The sequence below is a fragment of the Strix uralensis genome, chromosome 24 (genome assembly GCF_047716275.1).
Source record: "Strix uralensis isolate ZFMK-TIS-50842 chromosome 24, bStrUra1, whole genome shotgun sequence".
NCBI lineage: Eukaryota > Metazoa > Chordata > Aves > Strigiformes > Strigidae > Strix > Strix uralensis.
The window spans coordinates 2,901,593-2,914,846 of NC_133995.1; the positions used below are offsets into that span (position 1 = coordinate 2,901,593).

General features: G+C 40.8%; 1 protein-coding gene across 1 annotated transcript in view; it reads left to right on the top strand.

Moving 5' to 3' along the window:
- KDM5B (lysine demethylase 5B) overlaps nucleotides 1–13,254 on the top strand; it is a 59,289-nt gene that overhangs the window by 30,742 nt on the left and 15,293 nt on the right. Inside the window, exons 10-18 of the mRNA XM_074893455.1 lie at nucleotides 53–211; nucleotides 659–840; nucleotides 3,664–3,826; nucleotides 4,814–4,933; nucleotides 6,963–7,157; nucleotides 7,500–7,681; nucleotides 8,324–8,448; nucleotides 8,768–8,918; nucleotides 12,586–12,700. Coding sequence (XP_074749556.1) covers nucleotides 53–211; nucleotides 659–840; nucleotides 3,664–3,826; nucleotides 4,814–4,933; nucleotides 6,963–7,157; nucleotides 7,500–7,681; nucleotides 8,324–8,448; nucleotides 8,768–8,918; nucleotides 12,586–12,700 — 1,392 coding nt within the window. The remainder of the gene's footprint in view (nucleotides 1–52; nucleotides 212–658; nucleotides 841–3,663; nucleotides 3,827–4,813; nucleotides 4,934–6,962; nucleotides 7,158–7,499; nucleotides 7,682–8,323; nucleotides 8,449–8,767; nucleotides 8,919–12,585; nucleotides 12,701–13,254) is intronic.

Below are 13,254 nucleotides of genomic sequence, written 5' to 3' on the forward strand. Positions count from 1 at the left end.
TAGACTGATTCCTCAGTATATACTCCTTGTTTTTTTTTCTTCTCGTACCTAGATGGTCCCCACTGAGCTGGTTGAAAAAGAATTCTGGCGACTTGTTAGTACCATTGAAGAGGATGTGACAGTAGAATATGGAGCTGATATTGCTTCAAAGGAATTTGGCAGTGGCTTCCCAGTTAGGGGTGGGAAATTTAAAGTTAGACCAGAAGAAGAGGTAGGTCCTTATTAGTTCACTGTGTACGTTTTATTGCGGTTCTTCACTAAATAAGTCTCCTTGGTTCAAAGCACAGTAATGGAACGGGGTTGGAAAGTGTTTGTTTTGTGTGTCTGACACAGTATTTGAAGAGAATTACATCAGAGTTTTGAATAAATAAAATTTGCTGTGATCAGACATTAAAAGCCACAGGTTTATCCTAGAAGTTAATAGATAACTTCCAAGCTAAAAAAAAAAAAAAAAAGGTCATTTTAACAAAGCAGGTCAGGTAAGGTTTGTGAAAGGAGCAAAGACAATGGAGGTTTTGTTCTTTGATTCATTGACCTGTTTCTTATATTTTTCAGTTGGGAAAGATGCTTTTCTTCTGTTGCTCATTTGGCAGTTTTACCTTCTTGGGTTTTTTACTTCATGTTGTATAAACCTGTGACTGTTCTGTTACGTTTTCAGGAATACCTTGATAGTGGCTGGAATTTAAACAACATGCCTGTGATGGAGCAGTCTGTTCTTGCTCACATCACTGCAGACATATGTGGAATGAAATTGCCCTGGCTGTATGTAGGAATGTGCTTTTCTTCATTTTGTTGGCATATAGAAGACCACTGGAGCTATTCGATTAACTATCTGCATTGGTGAGTTTGAGGAATAAACTCAGCCTGAGAAGCAATTTCCCTTTCATTCCCCCTTCCCCTTTTTAATTAGTGGACTAAAAGCAGATTCATAGAGTTCAGGCCAGAAGAACTATTGCAATCCTGCAGCAGCAGCGTTAAATTTGACAGTGTGATTCCTGCATTGATTTGCTTTTGGACAAGAGGTCATATTTTGGAAAGAGACATCCATTCCCAGTTTTAAAAAATCCATGAGAGATGCAGCAGATACTCCATCAAATGTTTTATTATGCTCAATGTAAAACTAAGAACCATGCAAGTTTTTTTAAAAATCATCTAGCTTCAACTAACAAACTTAGGATCCTGCATATTTTTTTGTCTGTTAGATAGATCATTCTATCATAAATCCTCTCATCAACTGAACACTTGTCAGCTGTAACCAGGACAGATCTTTGCCATCTCTTGATAGTCTAAATAGATTGAACTTCTTAAACTTCTCAACAGCTTTTCTAGAGTTTGAATTATTCTTGTCACTCTTCCTGAAACCTGTCAATCTCTTCCCCTTTCCTTGTTCACGTAAATATTCCAGGAAAATGATAAAACTGTACCCCAGCTACTATTCAGTAGGTTTTCTTTTTGGTCAGTTATTCAATTACTGCTCCTTGAAATAGCTGCAGCTGTAGCACAGTCCAAGTGGTCAGTGACTTAATTCGCTTCCTTTCTTAGTACTTGACATTATTAAAACAAATGTTTGAGTGAGGCTAAGTAAATGAGTGATCAGGATTACATTGTAAAAATTATCTTCCTTGTAATTTGTTGCTTTTTTTTTTTTTTGTCTGGGTCTTCAGCCAGTCTGAAAACTGTGGGAAGGAGAGGGGTTTTTTTGTTTGCAGTAAAAACTTCATTTCTTCTAGGAGAGCTTCCCTCACTGTTGTTAGAATGGCGTTGTGTCCTCTGTAACTTGTGCTGAATTGCATTAGTGTTTGCAGTCAAGGCCAGAAAGATGCGAAGTGCATACACGTATATGTGCACACACGTGTACGTACTCCACAGACACATGTGAAAGTTGCCCTGCCTGCTTTTAATTTATTTCTTCTCCAGCATGAAAGTCCTTGGCGTCTTTTCATTTGCAGATACTCTTCTGTATTTCCCTTCAGAGGTTTCAGTCTGGTGTTTTTAGCTTATTCAAGAGCAGTGTGTAGTTGAGGTTAATAGTGCTGGTGGCCAGAAGAGTCAACCTGCTGCTGAATGCTCCAAACTGAAAAGACTTCAGGAGGCAGGACTTGTTCTTGTGAAATACTAGGGATGGCATGTCCATCTTCAGTGTTCCCATGTGCCTTGAAGGAGCTTGTATCCTGGGACAAGCAGATAGTCCCAGGTGAGCCAGGCTACAGCAGCAGACTGTTCATAGGGTTTCAGGCAATAGTTCTCCTGCATAACTCTAAATCCTGTGTCAGTTCTTGAAATGGTAAAAGGAGAAAAAACAAATCTTTGCTTGTAAAGGTGCTTGCAGATAAATAAGATGTAAGTCCCGATCAGAGGAAGAATTACCATCGTTGATGCTAGTGTTTGTCAAGGCAGGAATGTGGAGCTGTCAGGTACCAGTGCAGAAAGAACTGTCACCATCGTCCCTTCTGCAGCTGCTGCTTCCTAAGGCTGACACCTTAACGCGTCCCTTAGAATTGTCTCTTTCTCTGTTGTCTGTTCTCCTGAAGTCCAGAGACCCCTGGTACCAGTATGCTGGTCCAAGTTTAGCACAATTCATAACTGCTGTCATCCACTGACATGTGTCAAGGAGCAGAATTCTTGACTAACCCCGTCAGGACACAGGACAGTTTTTAGTCACATCTGTGGCTGGTCTTCATGAATTCATACAATCGTTCCAAGGTGATGACCAGGTCCAAGGCTGCACAGTCATTTAACACTGCGTAGTGATGACTCTCCTTGTGCTGCTCCCTGTGATACCAGTGTAACTGCCCTTCCATAGTCCCTCCCGCTAGCTGTCCTCTTCACCACGGTAGAGCTCCTGTTCGAGAACAGGAATAAGCTCCTAGGGATGAGGGATATGCTTCTGGATTCATACTTCACTCTTTTCTTCTGGAATCCTCCCAATTGCTTCATGATTTATGGAAAAAAATAGAACACTATTGGGTCAGCTTTACTCTGCCAGCTCTTCAGGAGTCTGGGGAGAAGATGATTTGTCTGTTATCTTTTCCAAATACCATTTCTAACATTGTTCTTTATAAGGGATTGGAAGGCCTTTTCATCTCTGTGCTGTGGTGAGCCAGCTTCATTGTAAACCTGAAACAGCACCTGCTGAAACACATCTGTATAACCTTAATTTTCTCAACTGGCTTGCATTGGGTTAAGCTGTTGCTAAAAGTTCTTTGTTTCTACTCTGGATATGGATTTTTTTCTTTTTTCCTTGATGTCTTTTGCATAATTTGGAAGTTTAGTTTCTACTTAGTATATGTTGCTTTTATGGCAATTATGCACAAGACAAAGAACTGGCTTTGGTTGGTAGATCCAAGAGGGAGTTTGTGTTCATGGTAAAAGACAAACAGCTTATGTTTTGAAGTTGTGCTGGAATCAGCAGAACTTCACTGAGGACTTCTTCAGTCTTTTTTTTCCCCGGAATATTTTAAGTATGTGCTCAGAAATGTAGGCAGCCAAAAACTTAGGTCTGGAGGAGGGACCTGTGTAAAATGTGCAGATTCAGGAAGGTACATAATCTTTGCATTCCTTCCTGCTGATAGCCTTCTTTTGACATGGTGTATTTTAAAGCAGAAGACTGAAAATGTAACTTAAAAGATTGCTTATATTTAACTTTTTTTAATAATCTTGCAGGGGGGAGCCTAAAACGTGGTATGGAGCCCCAGGGTATGCAGCTGAACAGCTGGAGGATGTAATGAAGAAGCTTGCTCCAGAGCTATTTGAATCTCAGCCAGATCTCTTGCACCAACTTGTCACCATAATGAACCCGAATACTTTGATGGCCCACGGAGTACCTGTATGTTGTTGGACTCCTGTGCTACTCCCCCAAACCCAACCCTCTTTCATTTGCACTGAATTCTACTTCAAAGCTGATAATTGAAGCCACTTTTATTACAGAGATGGTGTGGTAGTTTCCATGTGTGTTGTATCTTCCTTGTCTAGTATAATGTGCCAGTATGAACAGATGGGCAATGGAATCATTGCTTTTGGAATTGCTTGGCAAACTCTTCTCTGGAGATCCACCTTAGAATATTTCTGTATCTCAACTGGAAAGTTTAGTCTCGACCTTTGAAACAATGGCAGGAGCTCTTCCTATGTCTGTCTAATCAGACACAATTTTTTTGGCATAGAGTTTCTGACAAGGGGCCAAAACCCATTCTTCCTTTATTTGTCATCCGCATCCTCTTATTTTTCCTGGATAAGTTCTTAGGTATTTTAAAACATTTTTCATCAGTTTCCATCATGCTCCATACTAGATTATTCATGGGAATTATGTCCCTTTACAACTTAATTAGCTTTTGACTAGCTGACCTTGGGACTTAAAGGAAAATCTGGAAAAAATAGCAAAATTTGTGGTGCGTACTATGCTTTGAGAGGCTCCAAAATTGAAAAATGCAGGAAGACCTGCCTGCTTTCGTGCTGATTGTATAGCACCAAAAGTATTAGATTACAGCAGTGTGAACTTTTGAGTAGGTTCCAAATTTCTCTTCCCCTTCAGCTGCACATCGAAGAGAGCCTTGCCTGTGCTTTACCTCTGTAACTGGGCACAGAGCTAGCAGAGTGCAGAAGGCACAGACAGCTGACTTGAAACGGCTTAGAGTGCGGGTATGGCTGAGTGAAACCTCTTTGCCTTCTAGGGTTTCATATGACAAGTTACCAAATGCCAGCTGTAATTCTTGGGCTTACGTTTTAAAACTATCCGAAGTCATCGCAGAAGTTACTAATTCTCTTCACAGCCTTCACTTCTGTTTAGGCTTGACCTAATGCTTGTCTTTCCTCCCAGGTTTACCGAACCAATCAGTGTGCTGGAGAGTTTGTGATCACCTTTCCAAGAGCTTATCACAGTGGCTTCAATCAGGGTTTCAATTTTGCTGAAGCTGTGAACTTCTGCACAGTTGATTGGGTATGTTTCAGAAACAGGTTTTTTCATTAAGTTTGCGGTTCCAGAGTTGTTCCTAGCTGATGGACAGCTCTAACGTACTGCTGATGCATAAACCTAGTCCACAGATCAGGAGGAGTCTGTTACTGGAAGCATAATGTTTTGCTGAAGGTATTTGTTTCGTGTAGTGAACTGTGGGCTTTTTCTGGTTCCTAAGGTTTGGTTTGAAGTCAGACATTAGGGCTGATGTGTCTTTTACAGCAGGAGGTAGGCAAGGTCCTCTGCAGGCCTAGAATATGAGAAGCACCAGTGCTCCTAAAATCTACTCCCTTTGTGTCCCCAAATTCCATTCAAATCGTCAAGAGCTGGAATGGAATTTTTCCCTTTATTGCACTGGGAATACTCTTAAGAGGTGCTTTCTACAGCTGGAAAGCAAAGCTGACTTGGAATTCTTTTCTACTTTAGCTTTTGTGATTAAATTGGATGAAACATTTAACACACATTAAGAACAGTTTTGATAGTCCTCTCGGGGAAAAAATAATTAGAAGAATTGCATCTGATGTGAATATATCCTCTTGGATAGCGGTAGGTTTTTAGGTAAGAACACCTTAATGAGAAGGGAACAGAAAGTTCTAATGTTCAAACAGAAGGTTTACAGACCAGTACTTTATTCCCAGTAAGCTTCATTCAGTGCACTGAAGCAACAGAGATAGGCACACATTACCATTATTAGGTCATAGTAATTACTCAGTTTTTTGTTGTTTTTTAAATAAAAACAAATGAAGGATAGTTGCTCCAAATTTAAGTAATCATTTCTACTTCCCAGCAGATTTCTCAGACACACAGTGTTGCCTGATCTCAGAAAGATCCTTTGAAGCTGCTGATATTTCAAATTGCTCCTCTTCTGATTTTTGTTTTTTTCTCCCAAAAATGTCTTAGCTATTTGTAAATGTTACCCATCTAAAAATGTTGCTAGATTTAAGAAACATTACTTAAAGTAAGAGAGGACTGAAACTGGAAGAAAGCTTTCTGCATTGTGACTGTGTTTGCATATCAGTTGGTTTGGTTTTGGTTTTCCTCTTGTCCTTCCGTGAGTTTCATACCAGACTCTTAACGTGTAACCTCACTGTAACCCGAGCACTGCTGTCCGCCTGGCCAGTGACAGTGGTCATAAAGCTGTGAGTAACCTGCCCAGCTTGTGATTATTTGTTTACTCTTCCTGGGGTGAGTTTAGGGACTTTTATGGTTCATGGAGTCAGCAATTTTATGCAGCACAGTTCATGTCCTACATAAAACAGCCATATCATTTGAGAAAAAGGTGCAGCGTGCCCTGCAACCTGCCTTTGCCCAGGGCATCCCTCGAGTGGTAAGAACAGGGTGAGTGTATGTACTCATTCCATTGACACTTCCCCAGCCTCTGTGTATTTTTAGCTTGGGTCTTCCTGAGCCTACTGTGGTTTAGCAATAGAACCTACTAGTGATATTACCCAGGGAAGTGATATTACCCACTAGTGATATTACCCACTAGTGATATGCACCAGGGAAGGTTTAGACTTGATATTAGGAAGGATTTCTTTCCAGAAGGGGTTGTTGGGCGTTGGAATGGGCTGCCCAGGGCAGGGGGGTAGTCCCCATCCCTGGAGGGGTTGAAGAGTCGGGTTGACCCAGTGCTGAGGGATCTGGTGGAGTTGGGAACGGTCAGTGCTGGGTTAATGGTTGGACTGGAGGATCTTCAAGGTCCTTTCCAACTGAGATGATTCTGTGATTCTATACCCCTAATTACATCTCTTCCAGGCAGTGCATTCCCCCTTGAACCTAGCTAAACACTTTGCATCCAGTGTCCACTGTAAAGGAGTTATAAGCAGTCCTGGTTTACAAGAACTCAGGGTCTTGATTTCTCTAGTTTTACATTCTTGAGTTACGAATATTGTTGCTAGAAGGATTTGTCTTGGCCTTTCATTTGGATAGTTTTTGATTAGTAGCCTAAAAAGTTAGTATCTTACCGTAGTTTTCAAAATAAATGAATTCATATGTTTAATGTTTTCCAATGCAGCTACCATTGGGTCGCCAATGTGTGGAACATTACCGTCTGCTAAACCGTTACTGTGTGTTTTCTCATGATGAGATGATCTGTAAAATGGCTTCCAAAGCAGATGTTCTTGATGTTGTGGTAGCATCTACGGTTCAGAAAGACATGGCTATTATGATTGAAGATGAGAAGAGGTTGCGTGAGAAGGTTGATAAACTGGTGAGTTGTAGGAAATATGTGTTGTCGACGGCTTAGAGCTACGTGGTACCTTCCTGAGTAGCAGTGTCAGAGGACCAGCTGGGTAAAGAATCATTTATTGTGCATCTTGTTTTAGCATCTGCCCTTTAATATTGTTTAGAATGTCTCTTTTAAAGTAATATTTGTTCTTGTAGTTTAGTCAGAATAGCTGATCTTTCATTAACCAAGATTTCTGTCTACCTGGTTTTAATACCTTATTTCTAAGCTTCATTATTCCTTTGGCAAAGTTAGCTTCTGATGGTTTAGCTTGGAATAATCACTTCTTCATGAGACTTTGAAGTGATGTAACTTACTCTTTTGCAGGGAGTGACTGACTCGGAGAGAGTGGCTTTTGAGCTGTTTCCTGATGATGAGCGACAGTGCTTAAAGTGTAAAACCACTTGTTTCATGTCTGCTGTTTATTGTCCGTGCAAACCCGGGTTATTGGTGTGCTTGTACCACGTCGAGGATCTCTGTTCCTGTCCCACCTACAAATATAAACTGGGGTAAGCTTGAGGTAGCAAATAATACTGTGTTCTGGAGATATTTACTGTACACGTAGATATTGTGGTTTGATAATCTAATGCCCGCTCTGTTTGTCAGTGGTGCTAGTCTTGGTATTGGGTTTCTCTCAGTCCTTTGCAAATACAGTTGCCCCCAACACAAAGTGCCTTTTTTGTGCTCACATACAAAGACTCTTTCTTTTCAGCATTCAGCTCTTCTTGCTCTATAATGCCAAAAAATGCTGGATAAGTTAGTTTGCTTTTTTATTTATAGCGACAAGGTCATCATCCCTTATATCCAGTCCTTGCTGAGTAATATTTTTTTGCTTTTGTTAGCTTTCCTTCCTGTTGTCATCTTTCCTTTCCTATTGTTTGTTACAGCTTTGTCCTACGTGAATGTAGCTTGTCCTAAGACAGTTTCACAGTTGCTAAACTGTAATGTTGAAATTGCTTTTTGCAGCCATTGCAATGTTGATATTATCTTGGGAGGAACGTGGTGTGGTTGTAGGTCTTAATTATATAACCCTGGGTGCATAGTAGATCATTTCTGTGTTGTATGGGCCAACACATCTTGATGCCCTTCCCTTCCACCCTCCCGCTCCCCCAAGTTTTTGCTGAAGAGTTTGAATTCTGTGCCACTTGTAGTTACCGCTATACCCTGGAGGAGCTCTATCCAATGATGAACGCGCTGAAGATGCGTGCGGAATCGTACAACGAATGGGCTTCCAACGTTAACGAAGCTCTGGAGGCAAAAATTAACAATAAAAAAAGTAAGTATCTTACCTTTTGTCTGCCACAAATAATTTTAAATGACTAATTTCTCGGGTTTTCATTTCTGAACTTTAGCAACTTCTGTCTTACGTGACAACCAAATCCTATATAATTTTATGTTTTAAAGTAAATATTTTAGGTGTTATAGTCCCACAAATTATGCTAAGCTGTCTGTGTGAGAAGATTGTAAATCACTTTGACACAAAATATAACTGAAGTTGAAACAGAAATGTATTTAATGTGTTGTCTTATTCAGCCTTACCATTTAAAACCCATCACAAAGGGCGACTCTTGTTAACTTAGTATCTTTCCCAAAAGGTCTCATCAGTTTTAAGGCTTTGATAGAAGAATCAGAAATAAAAAAGTTTCCAGACAATGATCTACTGCGACACCTCAGACTGGTTACGCAGGATGCAGACAAATGTGCCTCAGTGGCGCAGCAACTCCTTAATGGCAAAAGACAAACCAGGTAAATGTTACTATATGTGTTTGCAACGAAATTGAGTCGCTAAAGATAGATGCCCATGGCCAGTGATAGATGCCAGTGTTCTGTAAGACTTAAAAATGAAGGTAATCTTTTTGTCTTCTCAAGAGAGCCATCTTTTACAGGGAGATTCACCTCTACTGCATGTAATAAGTTAAACATCCTGAGCTTTCAGTCTCTTCTTCCTCTGTGTTTGACAGCTGGGCAGTAAATTCATTCTAATGTTCCCTGAAAGGAAAAATTGGTGTGATATTTCCAGACAGAGCAACACCCAACAAGATACAGTCCACTTGTCTTTGTGCCATGGGGACTGAAAATCTGTCGGTGGTGCATATGTCATTATATTCATTACACTTTATGCCTTGTGGAAAAATAAAGTGTCTTAACTTCTTGAGCTGATGATGATGGGAATACTGTATGAGAACTCTGAAAAATACTTGCTCTTTCTTTGGTGACACTTATGTTAAATCTTTTAGACAGGTTATTTGCTTGAGGAATTTGAAGATAGGGCAGTGTTTGGGTAATAGATTCTTTGTGAACTGGCTGCCTGGTCCTGCTAGCACTTTCCATGTCTGAAGTGAGTTGAAATGAGTCAGAAGATCCAGAAGGACAAGGCCAGATTTCCTCACTGCATCGCTTTGATCGTGACTGTATTGATGTACTAACCTTTCTCTCGGGGATCACAAATTACCATCTTCTGTTGCAGATTCTTCACCCAGACTTGAAGTGGCAGCATTTAGTCTTGTGGGATGATAGGTTTCTAAGAAAATCTTGGGTTTATATATGTGGAGGACAATATTGCTGAAGTCTTAACAGTGTGAAGTACTTCAGGAAAAACTGTTCCTCTTTCATCCCAGCTGGACAATTTTCACCTGTTTCTGCTGCTTTGAGCAACGTGGTGTTTATCAGAGCAGTTGTTTTTGTGCTGGTATAGCTGCACATGCATGGTTTCTGCATGTTGCCTGCCTCAGCAGGAATCTTGTAGCTTGTCACTCCCTGTGTTCTTGCAGTACTTTAAAGGCTCACTTTGAAGGACTTTGGTAGTAGAATATCCAGCTACTATTTAGACATGATTCTGGCAGCTGCACTTTCCCTTCCTCGTGGTCCTTGCATAAGGCTTTGTAGAAGGGACTTCATAAAAATTGACCTTCACTGTCTTGCAAACACAAGAGGATGAAGCCCCTGTCACAGAAACATCAAAGTATTGCAGCAGGAAATTGAGCACCCCAACAGACATGACTTCTGCCAGATAGATAATTTCCTATGCAGAGATTCATGGCACTGTTATTGAAGAACTTGTCTGCTCCTAATCTCTTCATTTAGCATTGAGCCATCTCTTCTTGTTCTGGCATCCCCAGGCTGGGTGATCTCCTGTCCTTGGTATTTGCTCAGGCCTCCTGATGATGAACTTGGAGCAGCACCCAGGCCCCTTCCAGCTGTTCTTTGCCAGACCAGCTCTTCCAAGAGTCCTTCCTGCTCTTAACATTGTACCCGACTTTGGCCTGGAAAGAGTGGGGAGTAACTTTTATCTTCATCTCCTTGACTTGGTCTGTTCTCTTGTCACCGTGATCGTGTATCAGCCTTTTTCACAGCTGTACTTGCCAGCTCCTTCAGGTTTACAGACTGTGATGAATAATCCACCCAGTGTTGCACTACAGAGGATCAAGGCACTGCTTGGATTGCGTTTCTCATTTGCTCTAAAAGTGTTTTTAGCCCTTCTCTCACTGTTTCTCCTTTGATCTTTTGGCATATTTCTAGGAAAAGTCCAGTAGCATGTCTTCGTGATTAGAACTTTAAAAACCCATGTTATTTGATGAAATTTTTTTTTTCTTAGGGAAGGGGGGAGTGATCATAACTATGTAGGGAGATATAAAGAAGAGAATAATGTGCTTAGAATCTTCATACATGTTATATCACATACAGTTTCATCTATGTGAAGTTCACCTATCTGCAGGATGTTGGGCAGCATTCATCGCGCCAGCTGCTGTGTATTGGTTATGAAGGATTGTGGATTCTGCCTAAAGTTTGATCGATGCTTTTGAAAAACTTTCGTGTAAAGACTGAGCAGTTTGTTCTGACCTCAGTTTGGAAGAGCCATGCAGTAGACTTGACTCAACTGGAAGGGTCATCCCTGTTAATCATGGTAGTCAGTGATACTCAAGGATCTCCTCCTGTATAGTATTACACAACAGTTCCTGGGGAGAAAAGACCAAGACAGATGATAAATATTCTCTTAGGGTAAATCCTGTGACTCTGGCTCACCATCTCCTCTGTAGTACCTGAAGACATGCAGATGGGCCATACTTCCCTATTTCCGTTGGTTCTTAGGGTGATGGGTGATTACACAGTCCTGGCAGATGCTGTTTGGAAGATTGATCTGTGAGCACTGTCTGAATGGGGCCGGAGGACAGCGTGGCCCTCGTTCCCCTCTGGCACTGGAAGGGAACGGCATGACAGCAGCGCAAGTACAAAGGGATGTTCTCACTGTCCATCCCCTTCCTTCCGCAGGTCTCAGGATGCCTTTTCTGCTTCTTAGTCTCCAAGAGTTTAGAGACCTTGTGCTTAGAGATCTTTGTGATTAATAACCCTGGATGGACGTGGGCTTTATTTCTGTTAATGCTTTTTTTCAGGCTCGTGTAATTTCTGGTTATCAGAAACATCTTGTATCAGTCAGTTTTGCAGTTTAGATATATATATGTGTGTGTGTGCAGATGTATATGTATGTAAATATTTATTTTAAAAACTTGTGCCTTTTCCTGGAAGATGCTGCAGAACTTCCACAAAAAATAGTAAAACATTTTCAACCGTAAAGCAGCCTGTGTTGTACCTGAGCCTTCGCATTCATTTTATTGCTCAGCTTACTGTGGACCTTGCAGCTCCCAATGTCATCTTGCATATCCTTTCAAAATACTTATTTTTAACATAGAATGGTAAATTGAAATTTATTTTATAGTGTTCACATTCCAGTCATGCTGGCATGTCCTGCTGGGATGTTGTTTTCCTCTTTTGTTTAAATGACATATTGTGGATTAAATTGGAGCCAGCATTGTAAGAGATTTCTTTCCTTTTCTGTTCCGGCTTCTCAGACCTAGTTAATATTGGCTTGAGTTTAGAGAGGTTTTTAATATTAGCCAATTTGTTAACGCTTATAAGCCACTCATTTGATACGAAGCTTTTAGATAAAAATGAAAACGATGATTTCAGCGTAAAGAGGATTTTTCAGAAGTGCCTACACGACCTGTAAATATAAAACCCATTCAAAATTGGGATTTGTTCTCTTTTGGTATGGGCATGGGGAGAGCTTACTACAATAGCTATTGCAACATAACTGAATAGTTTATCCACAATTGCTTTGTGTTCTGGAAAAAAGCCTAATTTTATTCCATAATAACCAGTGCTCTTCCAAGGCTGAGTAGTTGTTCCAGAATACTATTTAATATGAAAGAGTATTTTCAACAATGGCTTATTCTGCTATAGCTAACTGAAGTTTTCCCATGTATGTAAGCCCTAGGCTGCTTGGATAGTTTTGAATATTCTATTATTTGTGAGTAAAACTTGACTTAGAAGAAATCGTAAGCAGATGTTTGAGAAGTTTAGATTTGATTTGATTTTTTAGTGGCATCCAACAAAGTTGAATTGTGTGTCATTGCAGGTACCGCTCCGGCGGAGGAAAGTGTCAAAATCAGCTGACTGTGAATGAGCTCCGGTTGTTCGTGAGGCAGCTCTATGCTCTACCCTGTGTCCTCAGCCAGACACCGTTACTGAAGGTAACTTGGAAAATTCTAGGGGAAAAAACATGAGCATTTGTCACAGCGATGTATTTGTGCTGCATTCATCTCCTGTCTTGTCTGTGCTCCAAGAATAAATACCTTTAAACTGTCAGGCCTGGGTAACTTGTGCACATTGAGGTGCTGAAGAACGGAGCTTTGTGACCTGCTGGTGTTCATGGTCAGCAGACTCTTGTACTGATAGAGGAATCAGAATGTTAATGATGTGTGGAGTGATGCAAACGAAGCAGCAGGATGACCTGGGTAACTACAGATTACAAGTCTGGGGCCAGTTAACTAGTCTCCTCTTGAGAGTGAAGCCAAGTTTATCTGAGAATATTCAAAACTCCTTAATGCTCTGAGTGACAGTTCTCCCATTCATATCACTTCTTTGTTAATCCAGAATCTGCTTTCTCAGTCTTGTAATTAGATACCTCCTCATGCTGTCAACCCATGTTCCAGGAAACAACACAGATAACCCCAGCCAAAGCTACCAGCCTAGGCTGCCTAAATACACGTTCTAGCAGAGTACCTGCTGCTGACAGTGAGTCAGA